General features: G+C 43.7%; 1 protein-coding gene across 5 annotated transcripts in view; it reads left to right on the top strand.

Annotated features, from left to right (window-relative positions):
* Positions 1–18,027, top strand: part of LOC147453557 (O-fucosyltransferase 4-like) — a 58,782-nt gene extending 40,755 nt beyond the window's left edge. For 4 of the 5 annotated variants that reach the window (XM_086515725.1, XM_086515721.1, XM_086515724.1 and 1 more), the window contains 6 exons: positions 75–272; positions 1,101–1,308; positions 1,416–1,583; positions 1,676–1,843; positions 14,427–14,617; positions 14,704–15,026. In XM_086515725.1, the coding sequence (XP_086371851.1) occupies positions 75–272; positions 1,101–1,308; positions 1,416–1,583; positions 1,676–1,843; positions 14,427–14,617; positions 14,704–14,896 (1,126 nt within the window). In that variant the 3' untranslated portion in view covers positions 14,897–15,026. Of the gene's footprint in view, positions 1–74; positions 273–1,100; positions 1,309–1,415; positions 1,584–1,675; positions 1,844–14,426; positions 14,618–14,703; positions 15,027–17,454 lie in introns of those variants that run through there. The other variant, XM_086515722.1, reaches the window with a different exon arrangement.
* The last annotated feature ends 590 nt before the right edge of the window (positions 18,028–18,617 follow it).

The raw sequence follows: 18,617 nt of genomic DNA, 5'->3' as shown, positions 1-18,617 counted from the left end.
TGATATATATAATCGTTCTGATATATAATATGTTGAAGAGAATGTTTTATTCATTATCTTGCTTCATGTTTCAGTTTGTTTGGGGACATATATGATGAAGAGCATTTTATGAACTCCCTTGCTGAGCACGTGAGAGTCGTGAGACAACTACCAGACTATATGTTGGAGAGTATTGGAAATAACGTGAGTCTTATATATAACTTCAGGGTCAAAGCATGGGCACCTGCAAGCTACTATATCTCAACTGTGCTTCCAAAGCTTCTGAAACTTGGGTAATTTTGTCTTGTCAAGAAACTCTCTCTCTCTCTCTCTCTCTCTCTCTCTCTCTCTCTCTCTCTCTCTCTCTCTCTCATCAGCCATACACATACTACATCACATGTAACTTTGGTCCCATAGGTCATATTTGACCTCCGAGGACGATAATAAAATCTATCTATCTATCTCTCTCTCGCTAGCTTGCTTTTTTAACACATGTATGTTTTACCATGCAAACATTTGCGTATGTTAGAGCATGTTTGAGTATGATTTGGATTTCATACTCCAACCCGGGCATATCAAGGGCAGTGCAAAGTTTGGGACCAAAACTGCTAGCGATAGAATTTATGCCCCGAGCCTACCAATTTTTGCCTCTTTCAATCTTCTGAAATCTGATTGTTTGAAGACAGTGGAATCTAATGCATGTTGCCATGTTTCCCTCTACTTTTCTGTATGGTGTAAGAAGTCTGACATTTGGTATTTTCAAGTAGTCTGAATCATACTCTTCCACACTTTCATATGCTTATGCATATGCCATATGGATGGCATATGAAAAACTATGATTTGCACTCTCAGATGTAAAGATTCTGTAGATTCTTCTCTAACCAAGTTTGAAACCGAGGAGATCTTAGGCTTGTAGAATATGTTCTTTTCCGAAAATAGCTGAATGGCCATCCAAACAAAAGTGTTTTCTTTTTGTATGCTGATTTTTTATGGCCTCAATTTTTATATATTGTGTTTTATGCATCTTAGCACTTTCAGCTATCGTTTATTTTGTTTTTCATTCACATGTTCTATCTAAAGACATACGTTAACGGAACGCTTTTCTCTTTCTTTTGTGGCAGTGTCATCCGCATATCACCTTTTGCAAATCGTTTGTCATTTGACAAGATACCTGCCAAGATCCAGCAGCTAAGATGTGTGGCCAATTTTCAAGCCTTGAGGTTTGCACAGCCAATAGCATATGTGGGGCAAAAGCTGGTTGATCGCATGATGCAACATAGCAGTGGTACTGGTGGGAAGTACATTGCAGTGCATCTACGATTTGAAATGGTACATATCCTCTTAAATAAAACATGTACACATCCAGTTGTCCATGTCCAATGCCTTTTGTGTCTCTGTTAAGTATTCACAGTCACTTGGGAGGGGGCTATTGCCAGGATATGGTAGCATTCTCATGCTGTACGTATGATGGAGGGGAAGAGGAAAAGCGTGAGCTTGATGCTGCTCGAGAAAGAGGGTGGAGGGGAAAGTTCAACAAGACCGGTCGAATTATTAGGCCTGATGTCATCAGAATGGATGGCAAGTGTCCATTGACGCCTTTGGAGGTCAGCATTACTTTCGCTTGAAGGATGTGTTTGTTCATGTCTCCCGCGTTTTGCATCCGTTCATGTCGTCTTTCCTGTTAATGCTATGCCAGGTGGGGATGATGTTAAGAGGCATGGGATTTCAAAACAATACTCCTATTTTCTTAGCTGCTGGAAAAATTTACAAAGCAGAAAAGAACATGATCCCCCTTCTCCAAATGTTTCCTTTCCTGCAAACAAAGGAGATGCTGTTGTCTTCAGAAGAACTGGAACCTTTTAAGGTATGCTTAGCTTTAAGAAGATGCCGATTTTAATCTTGTAAGCGTTTCAAATATGGACCAGCACACCACTCTCTCTCTCTCTCTCTCTCTCTCTCTCTCTCTCTCTCTCTCTCTCTCTCTCTCTCTCTCTCTCTCAGTGTGTGCGTGTGCGCGCCGCGTGCGCAAAATAGTGGGGTACAAAAACCCACAGGTATTGCATAAGAGCTAAAATTGATACTGGAAAGACCCTTGGAATAGAACAGGATTAAAAACCTTAGGGGAAAACGACCTAAGGAACAGTAAAGGTAGATACATCAAGAGGCTAGAGGCAGGGGAGTAAAGAATGACTCTCCACCAAACGCTCTCTCTCTGTCTCTCTCTCTCGCGCGCGCAAAAAAGTGGGCCTTTTGACCCTTTGCATTACATAAATTTGATTATAGGTCCATACATGATACATGGAGAAACCTTGAAAGATAGACAATGAGATCATGGGCCAAAACAAACCACAGGATACATCAAGGGATAAAGATACTTAATTAGGAAGTGAATGTGTCACAAGACGGGCACCACGTGCCAATAGAAAAGAATAGACCATAATTGGTTTTTAGCACTTCAATAACAACTGAAATTGAAAGAGAGAGAGCACACGCGACACGGAGTGGCGGAATTCCACCACAAGAGAGCATTGGCCTTAAACACTGGCGCCCCTTTCGGTATTTCTTTATTATTACTGGATCGCAAAGTACAATTGTCAGGGAGCACCTCCTCTGCAATCTGCGCGCTGAAGAGTGCTAGAGAGGGCCTCCAAGCCTCATATTTAAAGGCCCAAAGCCTAAAAGCATCAAATATAAAAGCTGACTCCAAAAAAACTTTTTTTCTAAAATTTCGGGATTTTCCTAAAAATCCGTCGTGAATGGCGGAATGTCCGTACAGATGCCACGCCATCACATTTTGTTGTGCAAAGTCTTTTGAGTGTGTTCTGCTTTATAGTTAATGCCTTTATGTCACTTATGCCCCATCGAACGGGGTCTCGTAAGTTGGTGGGAACTCTTCTTTAAAAATAGGCCACTTGTCAAGACTTTCTAAGTCTATGGGAAAAATATTTGCCTTTGGTGGAATTTGCCTACAATAACACGGTTCACTCCCCGACGGGGAAGGCGCCATTTGAGGTAATTGAAGGTGCTAAGAAGGTCCCTCCCTTACTAAGTACTAAAGACAAGATTTTTGAGGCCGATCAGTACACGAGGGACTTGGACATTGTTTTTGCCAAGGTTCGCGAGGCTCTAGAGAAGTCTCAAGCACGACACAAGAAGGCAGCAGATTGACACCGACGCAACTTGAAGTTGAAGGAGGATGATTGAGTGCTCTTACGTTTTGAGAAGGTACGCCTAAGGAAACGAAAGGGAAAGGACTAGCTTTTTTCAAAGCTTAGCATGAGATTATGGCCCTTTCTAGATTAAAAAGAAAGATAAATGATGTATCCTTCAGACTTAAGTTGCCAGATACTTGGAAGATTCATAATGCATTTCATGTGAGTTTGTTGAAACCCTTCAAGGGTGAGGTGCTAGATTCATAATGCATTTCATGCGAGTCTGTTGAAACCCGTCAAGGGTGAGGTGCGAGTTGATGGGGAGCTTGATGAGCAACCTGAGGTGGAAGAGAGCGAGGAGATACTTGTTCTAGGAGAGATTCCGGCACATAAGGAAAGAAAAGTGAAAGGTAAAGTGATTCGGCGGTTCTTAGTGAAATTTAAGAACCATCCAGCATTGGATGCGATGTCACAAACTGTTGACATGTCAAGCCACTGAAGAACGGAGCCAACTTGCAGATCTCGGCCGAGGGGTCTAAACCCTAAGAAGAAGCAACTGAAGAAGAAGAAGTCCTACCAACTTATGGGACCCCGTTCGATGGGGCCCAAGTGACATAAAGACATTAAAATTAAGGCAGTCCACAGACACACACGCACGGAGAAGATGACGTGGCAATTGTACTAGTCTTTGGGGCCAATGTCTTTGGGCACGTAACTACGTCGGGGCGTGTCGATCAAAATTGAAGTGTGATTTTAAGTTTTGAAGTATTTTCAGTGAATCTCTCTCTCTCTCTCTCTCTCTCTCTCTCTCTCTCTCTCTCTCTCTCTCTCTCGTGTCGCGACAGATTCTAGACTTGTGCCCAAGTTTGTTACAGTGGTATCAGAGCACGACTCATTTCTCTTCTACCGGGAAATCCGATCCTTCTTCTCATGGCACTTATGGGTTCCAAAAAGAATCAAACGACTCCATTTGCCATCTTTGAAGTGGGAGGCAGGACGGAAAATTCAAGCGGATTAGCAAAAAACGAGTACAGGCTACCTTGGCCTTCGTAGTATCAACTCATGGAGATGCAACATCAATAGCAGGTTGATGAGTGTGCAAAACAGATGCTTCAGTTTGCCAAGGATCCACAATATGCCAATTGTTTGACCCGACACCAAATGAATGAAGTGCATACTCATTGGTCAAAAGCCATTGAGTCACCAATAAAACCGGCAATCAAGAAACCTCTTGTCCCACGGATGTTTACTGAAGAAGTGTTAATTCTCGTCACAGGTTTCCTTTGCACGGTCTCTCTGTGTGTGTCTAAAGTAAAGAATTTCGGGTGAAAGCCAACGCCTATTGCTCTACGGGCCGGTTTCAAGGTTCCATTGCCGGGATATCAATCACTTTTTCCTCAAGAAGTGAGCCTTGGTTGTTTTGGGTAAGGACACAGAGCACATGAACGCGGGATTACACTATGGCCGACAAAGGGAAGGGCATTATGGAAGAGGGTTCCTCTTCAAAGGATAGACAGGAAACTGCTATGGTGTTCGAGATTGGCGAGAGCTCACGGCCACGTCAGTCTGTATCTCCTGTTGATGTGAATGTCCCTCCAGTAGTACAGAGCTTTATGACTAGGCAGCTTGAGAATGATGCGTTCAGGACTCAATTAGTTGCCGCGGTGAATGTCTTTTTGCAGCTAGTACAGAATCCAAGGTTTATGGAGTTCTTGCAAGCGCCACCAGTGGAACAACAATAGTAAACCTACACCGCGTACGGAGCTTGTTGAGGCTCAAGCCCAAGTACTTCATGCGACTCGGCAGGAGAGGGAACACTTGCATGTTGCGGAGTCAGGGTCTCCAAAACAGGTTCCTTCCGTGCTTGAACAGGTGGTTAGAATGCCTATTCCACAGGTTATGCCAGTTTAGCCCGCCACCTTTCAGAGCCCGCATGCTGTCTTGAATGGACAAGGAACTGGATACCAGGCTATGCACCCGGGTTTTCCACCACCCACGGTCCATCCTCGGTATTTCCGGGGTGGATCAATGTTCCAAAGTATGGCTGGTTATACGCCTGGCAGTCAGCCGTACATGCTAGGAACAGTGTTTGGGGGTACAAGGCATGATGCCAAACCCCATGTATCGTAGGGCATGCAGCAGGGTTTTGAGTGCAACCAAGGCCAGTTTGGGGTGCCACAGGGTCATTTTGGCATGGCTGGTTTTTCTGGACAGCAGCCAGATATCGCACCTTTGACTCAAAATGTGAACGGCCAAGATGTGCCGGTCATGCCTACTACAGTGCCCATGTTGCAGACTATTCCATATGACAACTTGGGGGCACTGGAAAAGCCAAAAGATTACAAAGAAGGTGGTGCAGCTGTGCAGTTTAGCACTTTCAGTGGCTTCGCGGATAAGACAAAGGCTCTCACTTTCCTCCAGTAGTCTGGTACAGCTTATGTAGAAGGGAATTTAACAGAGGCTTTCAAGGTCAGGAAAGCTGCCACTTTCTTAAAGGACAATGCGCTTACATGGTGGACGACATTGTTAATGCAAGGATAGGCACACGCCACTTGGGTTTACTTCAAGCAAATGCTTGCATCTGCTTGGCTCTTCAAATGAATTTGAAGCCGACGTCATGACAGATTGGCACCAACTTACTTTAGCTACATGCAAGAGCTCGCTGGAGTACAATCGGAGGTTTTGTAAAGCGTTACTCTCAGTGACCTCCTACAGATTTGTGCCATTGACAGAGCAGATAGAGAAGTACTGTTGTGGGCTGCCTAAAGGGCTTCGCGATTATAGTACCAAGAACAGAGTGGCTACCCTCACTCAACTTATGGAAGTTGCTAGCATTGGTCTTGCCTTGCTGAAAGGAGAGGACAGTGGGTTTCCGAGCAACAAGTAAGGAGGGCAGCAGAAGAAAAATTCAGCGAAGAAGCCCTTTGTGAAAACGGCTCCTAAAGCGTCACAGGGGTCAGAAAAGGCCACTAAAAAGGATGTGGACGAGTTTGTGCACAGTTGCTTGGTATGGTAGAAGGTCAAGTTTGACAAGCATAAAGCACACGGATTGTTACAGCCTTTGCCCATACCACCGGCCCTTGGGTAAGTATTGCAATGGATTTCATTTTTGATCTCCCGTGAACACAGAGTGGTCACGACGGTATTGGACCGTTATTGACAGATTTAGCAAGCAGGCTCATTTCATTCCAGTGAAGAAAACAGTCAAGCCGGATCACGTAGTGAAACTGTTTGTGGCCCAGATCTTCAAATTACATGGCATGCTCGAGACAATTGTCTCCGACAGGGACCCCAGATTCGCGAGCTTGTTTTGGAAGGCTATTTGGGAGAACATTGGCACGCGGTTGCAGTTCTCATCATCTTTCCACCCGTAGACTGACGGGCAATCTGAGATTGCTAATTCAGTGGTTTTAGATTTATTGAAGTCTTATATCTTGGATCAGAAGACTCAATGGGAAATATCTACCTTTGGTGGAATTTGCCTGCAACAACACGATACACTCTTAGACAGGGAAAGCGCCATTTGAGATTATTGAAGGTGCTGTGAAGGTTCTACCCTTCTTAAGTACGAATTTTTGAAGATGATGAATAAACGCGCGACTTAGACATGGCTTTATCCAAGGTCCGCGAGGCATTGCAAAAATCTCAGGAAAGACAGAAAAAGGCAGCATATTGCCATCGTTGCGATTTGAAATTGAAGGAGGATGATTGGGTGCTCTTACGTTTTGAGAAGGCACGCCTGAGAAAGAAAAAGGGAAAGGAGAGGCTTTTGTCAAAGCTTAGTATGCGAATTCTAGAGTCACTGATGTCTCTTTGAGCTTCAGGGATACTGAGAGCTGCTTGTATGACTTCATGAAATGGAATTCCCAAATATGAAACTAATTTGTTCTTGACTTCTTTTTAAGTGCAGGAACTGATAGTTGAAATGACTGCAGCATTTTAGTCTGAATGATCTCGAATAGACATGGTTGCAATAGGGGTTAGTCAATCGGGCATCTATGAGGTCCTGAGTGGATCTAGATGCAATTGCTAACTACATTGCCGATAAATCATGGTCTTAAGATCCGAATGTTGAATGTGATTTGTCATGTGATGTTCTATGATGTGTGATGTCCTGTGATGTGACTGTCGATTGGTACATGTGCTAGATGTGTGTTCCTAGTGCGTCGGTACTAACAGTCAGTGTCTGCTAAGGCAGTTAATGGCTTCTGTCTGTTTTGCAGGCGTAATCGAGGGCGATTACAATGCTTTCAAGAGGGGGGTATGTCACAAACTGGTGACGTGGCTGCCCAGTACACCCCCCCCCCTTGGCAAGGACTCCTTAGTGGGCTGAAATGGTGACGTGGCTACAGAAGACCAGAAAGGCCGTTGAGTGTTGACGTGGCACTGCCGTATGGAGAGGCCCGTAAAATCCGGCGCCATTCACGGAATGCTGACATGGTAGGAAAAGCAAAGCTTTTTCGCGTGGGTTGCTTTTCTACGCAAGTTGAAATCTCACGCAAATTTGAAGCTTGCTTTATTTACTAGGGATAAGAGAAAGAGATAGAAAGAGCCTTTGCTTTATTATTAAGATCTTTTAAACTTTGAATGCTTTTTGGGCTCTGCTTTTGGCATCCCTTGTACCTTTATATAGGTAGTAGGGCTCTCACTTCTCAAAGCATCTGGACGCCGAGTCTGAAAGTGAGTTCCGGCTACCCACTTGTACTTTGCAACAGATTAAAAAGAAATACCGAAAGGGGCGCCAGTCTTTGGGGCCAATATCTCTAGGCACGGAACTCTGCTGGGCCAGTGTCGAATCAATTGTGAACTGTGAACTGTTTTGAAGTGATTATTTGAGGTGTCGCGGTAGAATCTCGACTTGGAGTTCCAAGTCTGCTACACGGACTATATGTTTTATTCAAAGAGGAAGCACTTTTATAGAGCCATTCAATACGATTTTCTTGATGACAAGGGCAAGAAGGCCAAGGAATTTAAAGAGGGTGGACTAGCAGTAAATTTTGAAACCTTTTCAAAGTTTCGAGATGCTCGTAAGGCTTTAGCCTTTATCTAACAGTTTGATATAGCATTTTTTGGAGGCAGCGATACAGAGCACTCCAAGATTAGACGAGGTAGCATCCTTTCTGAAAGGCAATGCGCAGACATGGTGGTCCACTCTTTTGTTAAGAAAAGAAGCACTGGCAGAGTAGTTGAAATTCAAGAAACTTTTTATTTCTTCATGGCTCACTCAAGCGTACGAATGAGATGTGAGAACCGGTTGGAACCACCTTCCTATGATCAGGGGTGACACTTTGTAGGGTGCTCCGAACTTTGCTCAAGAAGATTGCTCCGAACTGTGCTCAAGGGTTCCTTTTACTTACGGAAGGGAGAGCCTCCCGTTCCTTTAGTGAGAGAGTGCAAATGATCACAAACAAAGTGAAGACATTGTGAATGAAGGTGCTGAGACTGAGAGAGAGATAGAGAGAAGAATACGACACCAGACGGTTGTCAAACCCTCCTCCAAGGGCCCCTCTCTCGATGGCAAGAGAAGTCTATGCTATTGATTGCACAAATTTGGTACAAAGGTACTGATGCAAGTTCTTGATGCTATGATGCAATGATGATCTAAGTCGGTGACGATGGCGATGACGAAGCTAACGACTGTTGGCCGAAAACACTACTATCTCTGGCTGAAAACGCTACCGTAGCAGGTCTGAAAACGCTCTTGTAGCTGGCTGAAAACGCTACTGTGTCTGGCTGAAAAACGCTGAGGTTGGCTGATGTAAAACGCTGATGCAGGCTGAGGTAAAACATTGATGGAGGCTGTGTAAAATCGCTGATTGGCTGATCAGAAAACGTTGGTAGGCTGATCTACAAACGCTGGTTTTGCTGAGGTCTTGTTGAGGAGAAACCCTAGAGGGCCTGCTGCAGATTTTGCCTGTGCTCTCTTGGTTTCTTCTGCTTCTCTGAGTGATTGCCAGGCTTCTTTTATATTAACTTAGTAAATTTGCCCTACCCAGTTTCCCAACAAAGTCACTTATTAATAATAAGCGAAAAATACAAAATGGCTAAATAGGAAAAATGGGTTCTGTACATTGTAAAATGTCATGATGGCTACTGACTGTCGTGCTGATGATCATGCTGTGTGCAACTAGAGGATAAGCAACTACTCTTAAGTGCCTGGACATGCTCGGCCTGCGCACAGGCTCACAAAGGTGCCAGAACACTTCCTAAGTTGACATAAACCCTGGTCTTGAAGTAGCTTGTCCACATGCACATAGGGTCAGATGTGCACGTGAAATCCCCTACATTTTAAAGTGAGGTATTGGTACCGAGCTGCATGGCTTCCTTGTAGTCTGCTGCCAACAACTCTGGGTAATCTTTGAAATACCCTTCATCGACCCACACTGCTTCGTCGATCCTTGAACTTCAAAAAGTACTATCTGACTTGCTTCTTTGAGCCATGGCGAAACCGATGCAACAACACTTGCTCCGACTCCATGACTTCTGCTTCATCAATGATCTCGGGCTCTTCTTCTTCAGAAATGTCCTTCGGAGGTGTTCCCTGAAACACTTTCAACAAAGAAACATTGAAAACGTTGTGCATTGACCATGAGTTAGGCAATTGCAATTTCATAGAAACCTCATTTATCTTTTTAATGACAGGAATTTGACTATACATTCTGAAAGACAACTTTGGATACTTCTTTCCAACTTGCTTAAGACGTTGCTTCATGATTCTTAAACACACCTAATCCCCTTCCTTGATAGAAGCATCCTGACGATGTTTGTTGGCTTGCCGTGAGTAAGACTCTTGAGCCTTGCTTAGCGGAAGCTTTACACTCAGAAATCTCATCCAACCACTGACTCTCAGCATTGGCATCAGGCATTGGACTGACCGAGCGAGTCAAAAGTGACTGGAACGGACGTCCAAAAGCTGTCTCATATGAAGTTATACCAATGGCAGAGGAATAAGAGTCATTTAAAATAGCCTGAACCAATGGGAGATAGAGCTCTTAATGAGACTGTTGATCATGCACATATGACTTTAAAACATCAAAAGCCAACTGATTGTAAATTTTTGTTTGACTATATGACTGTGGATGAAAAGCAGATGAAAAATTCAACTTAGTGCCAAAATTTTCAAAGAGTGCATGCCAAAAATTGGATGTGAACTTAACATCCCTATCTGAAACAATCATTTTGGCAAACCACAGAGGGGGTACCAATGCTTTACTGTCGTCAGAGTCTCAACTGTCTGTAGACGAGTCCTGTGTAGAACTGTCACTCACTGGGCGAGATTTAGACTTCTTTGCCTTTTTCTTGCCCTTTCCGAGCGTTGTTTCTTGCTACGCTCTTTGCCTTTTCCATCTTCTTTGCTCGAGTCATAAGAGCTAGAAGAATTGCCAGAAGAAGAAGAACTGGGTACTCCTTCAAATTGAACATGCTTCTTCTATTTCTTTGCCTTATCAAATGTCGATTGACGACCCAAATATCCCGGGAAGTCAGTGCCTTTCTTCTGCTTTTTGCCGTGCTTTTTAGCTTTGTTCTGTGCGTCAAAAAGGTGAGCAATCCGTGCATCAATCACCTCTTCTAATTCCTTCTCTGAATATTTCTTGTGAGCAGAAGGTTTTTTGAGAGCGGGTTTCGCGGGTGGTGTTGTGGTTTTTTGCCACTGCTCTTGTACTTCCTAAAAAGAAGTCTCGCTCATATATTTTGCAAATTTTGGGTCCTTCGCAAAATTGAGCATCATCTTTGTTGCATCGCCGATCAATTGACGACGCTCCATCTCTCGTCGCTCCACCTGAGTAGGCCGAGGCGGGCCATACTCCTTGCCGGAATCTTCGTTGTGATCCCTTCCTGCATCTCCGGATGCAGAGGGAGTCGACTGATCCTTGCGTGAAGCCATAGGTGCCGGGAAAAAAATTGGGATCGGATTTCCCATAGAAGAGAAATCGGCCGTGCTCTGATACCACTGTAACAAACTTGGACACTCCAAGTCAAGAATCAATCACGACGGCACCAAATAACCACTTCAAAACAGTTCACAGTTCACAAGAGATTTGCACTGGCCCGGCGGAGTTCCGTGCCTAGAGATATTGGCCCCAAAGACTCGCGTCCCTTTCGGTATTTCTTTATGTATTAATCAGTGTTCAAAGTACAAGAGTGCTTCGGGTCTCACTCTCAGACTCTACGTCCAGATGCTTTGTAGAGTGGGAGCCCAAACCACATATTTTAATGTTTACCAGGGATGCCAAAAGCAGAGCCCCAAAAGCTTCAGATCAAAAGCCTAAAAATAAAAGCAAAGGCTCTTTTCCTCTCTCAAGCTCTCTTGAGCTTTAGAAAATAAAGCAAATATTCTCTCTTTCTATCTCAATTTGCGTAGAGCCGAAAAGCAAACTGCCGTACAATGCGCCGCAAAAAGCGGAATTTTGCCGTACGGTGTCACGTCCACATGTCAACGCTTTTTCCGGGCTCAGTCTTGCTGCCCTAGGGTTAGGGTTAGGGTTTTTGTTGTTTTAGGGTTTTTGACAGATTTTAGGGTTTGAGGGTGGGTTAGGGTTTTAGAATTAGGGTTTTTCAGCAGCAATCAGGGTTAGGGTTTCCTGCATGCTCTCGGGCAGACACGTCATCACTATGTGACATGGGGCCCAAGTGACTAGGGATTAAAATAAAGAAGGGGACACACACAAACATTGCGTGGAGAATTGATGACGTGGCACTAGCGAAACTCTTGATGCACCAAACTCACCATCCATATGGTTATCTCATCCAAGCCAGGACTTTCTATCTAGAGTGGATGCTGCACAAATGCAATAGAAATTACAATAGACTGATGAAAAATTATATAGTGTATTCACTTGGGGCTTGAAGTTTGAATACATAAAGCAACATATATTGAGTGGAACGAGTCTTGGGCTCTTGTCCAACTGTTCAATGAAATACCTTCATAATGGCAAACCTATTAACCCGGGCTTGAGTAACAATCGTTCCAAGTGGTAGATTCTTGTCCGACCGTTATGTTGGGTCTGCGATATGGGTCTTGGACTCTTGTCCAGCTATACAGAAACCCATTACAACATTGTTGCATTGGGTTTATTGACTCAAACCTGGTCTTATATGGGTCCAATCGTGCAAAGTGGGTCTTTTAGTTTCCATCCAATGCAAACAAGTTGAAACCGTTGAAATGGGTTCACTTCCAAGGAGGGGTCGGATGGTAACACAAAGACAACTACAATCTGCAAACTTTGGAACTCTTTATCACTTCAGAGAACTTGAAACAATTGAAGTGTAACAGAGAGTGAATGGGGGGAGAGTGAAATTGTCGGAGCGAGATGCCCCTTCACACAGTTTGTGGCGTGAACTGCCACTGCCAGTGCCGCGGTTTGGGTATTTCTTTATTAGTTGAACTCTTTGCGTGAAAGGAGTCGGAGCCGCTCAAAGCTGGGTGGTGTCCCTTGCTCACTCCCCGCGGATGAGTTCTGTGTGCACGGGCCTGGCGTAGAGGTCCCTGGGGTCCGTTTTGCACTTGTGCTTTTCATTTGGTGCCCCCACTGAGGAGTGCTTCTTGAAACCTTCAGTTTATAATGCTGAAACGATGCACGTCATCGACCATGGACGAGTGGCTGCGAGAATTCTCCAATTGGAGAACGGAGTAGGAAGAAATTGAAGAAGCACTAAGAGCCTTCATCGAAGTGCTGCTGCCGGAATACACCGTTGTCAACATCCAAGAACGAAGTTCTCCATCTCGCATCTCTCATTCTAACCGTGAATCAAGAGCCACCCAAGGGGGGAGGGCAGCAGGATGCTCTCATTGTTGTCACCCACCGCACTCTATCAATGAGTGCCTTCAACGAAAGAGTTGGTGCTCATGTAATCACGTGGTGTCAATCTTCAAGTTGCGTGTGTGCAAGTGATTTCCTAGAGGGTTGCTTTTGTAGGCCTAGAGGACCTACAACAATAGCAAGTCCCCAAAAAGTAGGGAAACTCCAAACCAAAACAACCCCCCCCCCCCCCCCCCCCCCCCCCCCCCCCCCCCCCCCCCCCCGCGCGCGCGCGCGCGCACACACACACACACACACACACACACATCCCCCGGTGCGCTTTTTCGCCTAAAAAGAGAGAAGAAAAGTACCTCTTTAAGTTTATTTTCCGCCAAGAAAAGATCCTTCCATGAGTTAAAAAAACTGCCCAGAGGGCTACAATTTGCCCCTACAAGAGAGGGCTACATCAGCATGTGGGGAGATATGTAAAACAAGATATGTACAATGAGGGCTAGATCAGGAAATGGGGAGAGGAAACAACCACACTGGCTGATGGTATTGCCATCTAGGCGCGCCGTGAATCATGGTGAAGAAGGGCCCTGGGCACCAATTGCAAGAAGGCCTCGCGGTGCTCCTGCATGCAGTCGGAGCTGCTCTGAAGTCTCTCAAACTGGCCTCTGATTGTTTGCGACATTTGGCTGGACCAGCTCCAGCCAAATGTCGCGAACAATCTCTGCCAGAGGAATGGGTTGAGCCTCGAAGATGCAAAAACATTGGGTGCGGCAGATGAATTACAGTGTCAGGCCGCAATTGATCTCCCAACACCACTGTCTATTACTACTCCACTCTTGAGGGATAAGCTTTGTGGCATGCTGGCGTTTAGGCCGGCCCTCCTGGATCACTATCATCCTGTTGACAGAAGCCATCTTAAAACGGAGAGTAGGGCCCGTGAGTGTGGACCACGTGGCAGCCCCCCCTAGGTATACTGACTGGCTGTAGAAAGTGTTTCACTCTAAATTGACATTGTTCTGGCCTTGCCTGAACCAAAGATGCATACGACCGATGGAACATGCTGTCAAATGTGGAGTAACACACGTTGTCCTGTCATGAGTCTTTATTGGAAGCTGTAGGCTGACACTTCATGATTCTGGGGCACATTTCTGCACCTTAATATTTGCTTGAGGATTTGAAGTCATAGCTGCTGCTTTGGGCACATTACTCTCCATGGACAGATGGGGGTGTTGCAGTTTGTTCTGGTTTGCAGGAGTTATTGAAAGGGGGCGTGTAGATGGAATCTTGGTCCAGACTCTAGACTTCCTGATGTAGACTACCTCACCCCTAATTTTTAGATTAGAAAGTGACATAATGCTGGTTTTACTTTGATAGATGTGAGAGTAATAAATGTAGTAATGTAAGATGATGGCCAACAGTTGCTTCTGTAGCTGTTAGTTTGCATGTTTAAGTGCTCGTGTTGCAAAAGCTTTATCCCAGATCGCTCTTGTATCTTGTTTGCAATGAATCCATAGTCTGATGATGGCTTGCCCTTCCAATGCAGAACTATTCTTCTCGACTTGCAGCATTAGATTATACTGCCTGCCTCCACAGTGAAGTTTTTGTTACCACGCAAGGGGGCAACTTTCCACAGTTCCTAATTGGGCATAGGCGATACTTAAACAAGGGTCACTCCAAGACGATTAAGCCAGACAAGCGAAAATTGGCTATTTTATTGGACAACCCAAACATAAGGTATTAATCTTGTACTTCTAAATTGACTTGTTGAGAGTACTCGGCAGTGATTTTGGGCTTTTCAGTATCTGATTCATGTATTGCAGGTGGGAAACATTCACAAAGCAAATGCAGGCCATGCGGAGGCATAGTGATTTGAAGGGACATGAGCTTCGAAAGTCGAGTGCTTCCATTTATACGTACCCGGCACCCGACTGTATGTGTCCCTATAGACAAGAGATGCTGAATGCTCAGAGCAATAACACTGATGGCTCTCGTGAGATTTTGTCGGTTGTGTAGTCCTTCTGGTCGCAAAAGGTAACCTCAGGCTTTTAGGAGTAGCCGGCCTGTCTGTACTTTATGTTGTCATTCATATGACACAATTTTTGTATTTTTTCACTTCATTCAATTGGTTGTGTTCATTCTTTAATGAGGTTACAGGTAATCAGAGGCAGGCTAATGCATATGTATGACCCCACTTTTGAAGTAGTTTACATGCTCTGTGTAGCTTCCTTTCATCAGAAGAGTCTGGCAGGATTAAGGGAGTAAAATCGTAGAAGCTATCAAGGTGTGAGGCATTTTAAAACAAGGCGTCTGGACGACTGCATTGGGTTTCTGAAAGAGGAGAGAGAGAGAGAGAGAGAGAGAGAGAGAGAGAGAGAGAGTTGCTACGCACAGCCTCATGGCATATATTAAAAAAAAAACCATGTGAAATGCCCGTGCACACAGGCTGTAAATTGCTTTTAGCATACACCCTTCCTTTGTGCTGAAAGGCAGTGCCAACAAATTGTAGACAAAATCAATGCGGCCGTTTAATGAAGGGACCCGTTGTCTAACTAAACGAAGGCACAAAACAAAATTTGTACGCATCTCTTTCTTCTCCTGAAGGGCATTTTTGACATGCCAAAAGAGTACCTTGTTACACCCTATTTACCCATTTCAGAATTTATACAGAGCTAAAAGCTTGTGGAAGCTTTTTTTATCAAACAAAGTGAGGACACACTCGTTGGTTAGAGAGAGAGAATTTGCTTAGATTCTCCTTTCCATTTCTTTTTCGGAAAGCGTAGGACATACTCGTTGGTTCATATTTGACTTGGTTGAAGTTCTTTAGCTATGCGTTTCTTTTTCATGTGTCTGGAACCAAATCACATAGCAGTTTATCTTTTGGTTTGGAAGTTGAGGTGCAAAGTATGCCTTCTAGGTCAAAGAATAGTCACCTAGAATTTGCTCTTTGGTTTAATGTTAGATGTCATGGTGACTAATCAAGGAGGATGGCCTTGTGTTTATGCATAATTGGCCGACCTAAACTACATGTTCAACTTGCTTAACAAGTGCATGTAGTATATGCTTACCATGCTAAGGAGCAACAAGTTCCGAACAACTATTCCAAATTGATAAAATCTATGTAAACTGCGTACCTCCAAACAATTGTTTACTTGTACGCTTCCTTATATTTACATCTGTAGTATAATTGTGGATACTTGCTACCTTGTTTTAAAGCAAGTTGCAAGCATAAGCAATTACCATTCTTTTTCACCATCAACACAAGGGAAGGAAGTAGGGAGAACTCTATCCAATAGGCATGTGCCATGGTCACTCCAAATCCTCATCAAGCACATGCTTTCCCGCAGGGGATGCAAAAATGTCTTTTTTCTTGAAGCACTAGACAATTTTCTTTAAAAAACAAGGTGAAGGTCCACGTTGGTATTCTAAAACAATAAAACAATATATAATCCCTAGTGAGGATTGTTCATGCCTTTTCTACTATAAAGCTTGGAAAATAATTCAAAAAAGGACACTTGAACGTTTAGCTATGAAAACAAACTAGTGTCATTCAATGTTTTTTGATTTGTTGCTTCATCCCATTTTTGCATCAGGGTTTGGCACTTTTAGGCCTAGTCATCATGTCGTGTGCGTATGGGATATCCATGCATGAAAACACTTACAACTTGCTCCCCTTTATACTCTCATACTAGCTTAGGTATGCACATGCACGTTTGGTGTCTCCTCCTCAGTGCTCTAAATGTATTGTATCTTGAAAACAAGGAAAAGCAAGCCTCCATCTACATAAGGTGTTATTGTCTTCATGTTCTTAGTAGTTTTTGATCTCATGACTTAATCTTCACAAATAAGTGTGCAAAACAACAATGTACTACTCCAAGTGCCACGGTACCAATCTCAGTACCAATTGATGTCCCATTATGTATGTTATGGATGAGTGATTGAAGGTCCGCTAATACACTACAAAGTCTTGGAAAGGCTATTTTTTGTTTAACACTTGGTTTTTTTGGGGCATACATTCTTGGTATTCTGACTCCCAATGCATGTGGACCCAAGCTAGTCTCTTGAAGCATAAATTGTACGTAGTAGTAGTAGTCCAATGAGCCTAGTACCATTTGGCCTGTCGAAGAAAGGACTATGCGGTGGGGTCAAATATTTTAGGTAAATGCAAAGTGATGATGCGTTTTTGATGTATTATATTTTCTTGTCACTCAACAGTATCATTACTTTGAGTTGGCTTGATATGTAGTGATTGCTTACACTAGTTCCAATAGGATACACATGACGAGGTTTGGCTGAGAACTATTCAAGACAATAATGAGTGACGTGGTTATTTATAAGTTGATATCGTTTTAGATTTATGAAGCCATAATAAGATTCATTTTAGGATCTTATAGATTAAGTTCTTTTGAAATTAAATATTTAGCATACTATTTTTCCTCTTTTTGTGATAAGTTATCTTTTCTTTTTGTGTGTGTGTGTGTGTGTGTGTGTGTAGGAGAGAGAGAGAGAGAGAGAGAGAGAGAGAGAGAGAGAGAGAGCATAAAATGGATAAATATATACATCTCTTTATGTAGGGTAAAGACCCAATAAAAAGCCACCCTCGGAAAGGAGGACGCAACTATTGTCTGGATAAGTATAAACTCTCACCATCAATGAGACAAGGAAATGCTAGTTTGTGGGTCGTTTAAGACCAGACTATGCATCTTGGCCGTTTGATGAGGAGTTCAAACCCCCGTGGCTCAACGGTTGCTTTCACGCCCATCAATGGTTCACATTACGTTGTAATTTTTGATGCAAGCAATTCGCATTTTGTCACCATTCTGCATCTGTGTTTCTCTGTCGCGATTCAAATTTTTGTTGCGTATAGGTTCCTGCTCCACTTTTATACGCACCTCTCCAAGGCGAAAACGGTGCAGCATCCTTTGGAAACGACGCATCCTCCCTTAGGTGGCCTTAAGTTGGGGGTTTTCCCTACTTGTATTGGGGTCCTTTTAGGATGATGAAAAGGTTGGCCATTTTATGAATTCGAGTTCAACTCAAGTGTTATACGGTTTAATATGTTTGTAAAAGGTAGGCCATTTGTCATGATGATCATGAAAAATGAGCCGAATTGTTACAGAATTCATCAACATTGTGTACATTATGGGACATTGTGAGATGCTAGAAGATATCAAACCTAGGTCTCTAGATACCCATACAAACACTTAAAGGTGTTGGTTAGTATATGATTACCAAGTCACCTTGTTGCCAAACAACAAGGTCTACGTGGTCAATCCTTACGAAAGAGAGGGGGGAAGGAAGGTGAGAAGAATCTGTCGAACTAAAGGTGAAGAAACTATGTGGCGGATAGTTTGTCAACCCAGTATTAGGGGCAACTTGTGATGTCTTAGGGGAAAAATAGTAGATGTTGGAATTGCACACTCATTACTGGCAATCATGCACATACCACTAATCTTGCCCCTTGTTTTTTTTTAAAGTGTTGGAATAGGAGGCATGAACTGACTTGTTTGAGGCTTGATTAAGAAGGTGCCACGAGACCATTAAGGGCGGGTCAAACTGCCCATCCTCTACCTTCAAGAGCTCAAGTTCAGACTGCATGCGATACAAGTTTTTGCTACTGTTGAGATAGCAAGCAACAGGGCCTAACTGGTTAGATTGAATGGCTAAAAGGTTATTTGGTTGTGCATTCAAAGCCTTCCCTGTGATGCATGCTGAAAAGTGTGTGGAAGCCTTTAGT

This window comes from Adiantum capillus-veneris, chromosome 7 (genome assembly GCF_014529385.1).
Source record: "Adiantum capillus-veneris isolate H3 chromosome 7, ASM1452938v2, whole genome shotgun sequence".
In the NCBI taxonomy this organism is placed as follows: domain Eukaryota; kingdom Viridiplantae; phylum Streptophyta; class Polypodiopsida; order Polypodiales; family Pteridaceae; genus Adiantum; species Adiantum capillus-veneris.
This window is presented reverse-complemented; position numbering and strand designations above follow the sequence as displayed.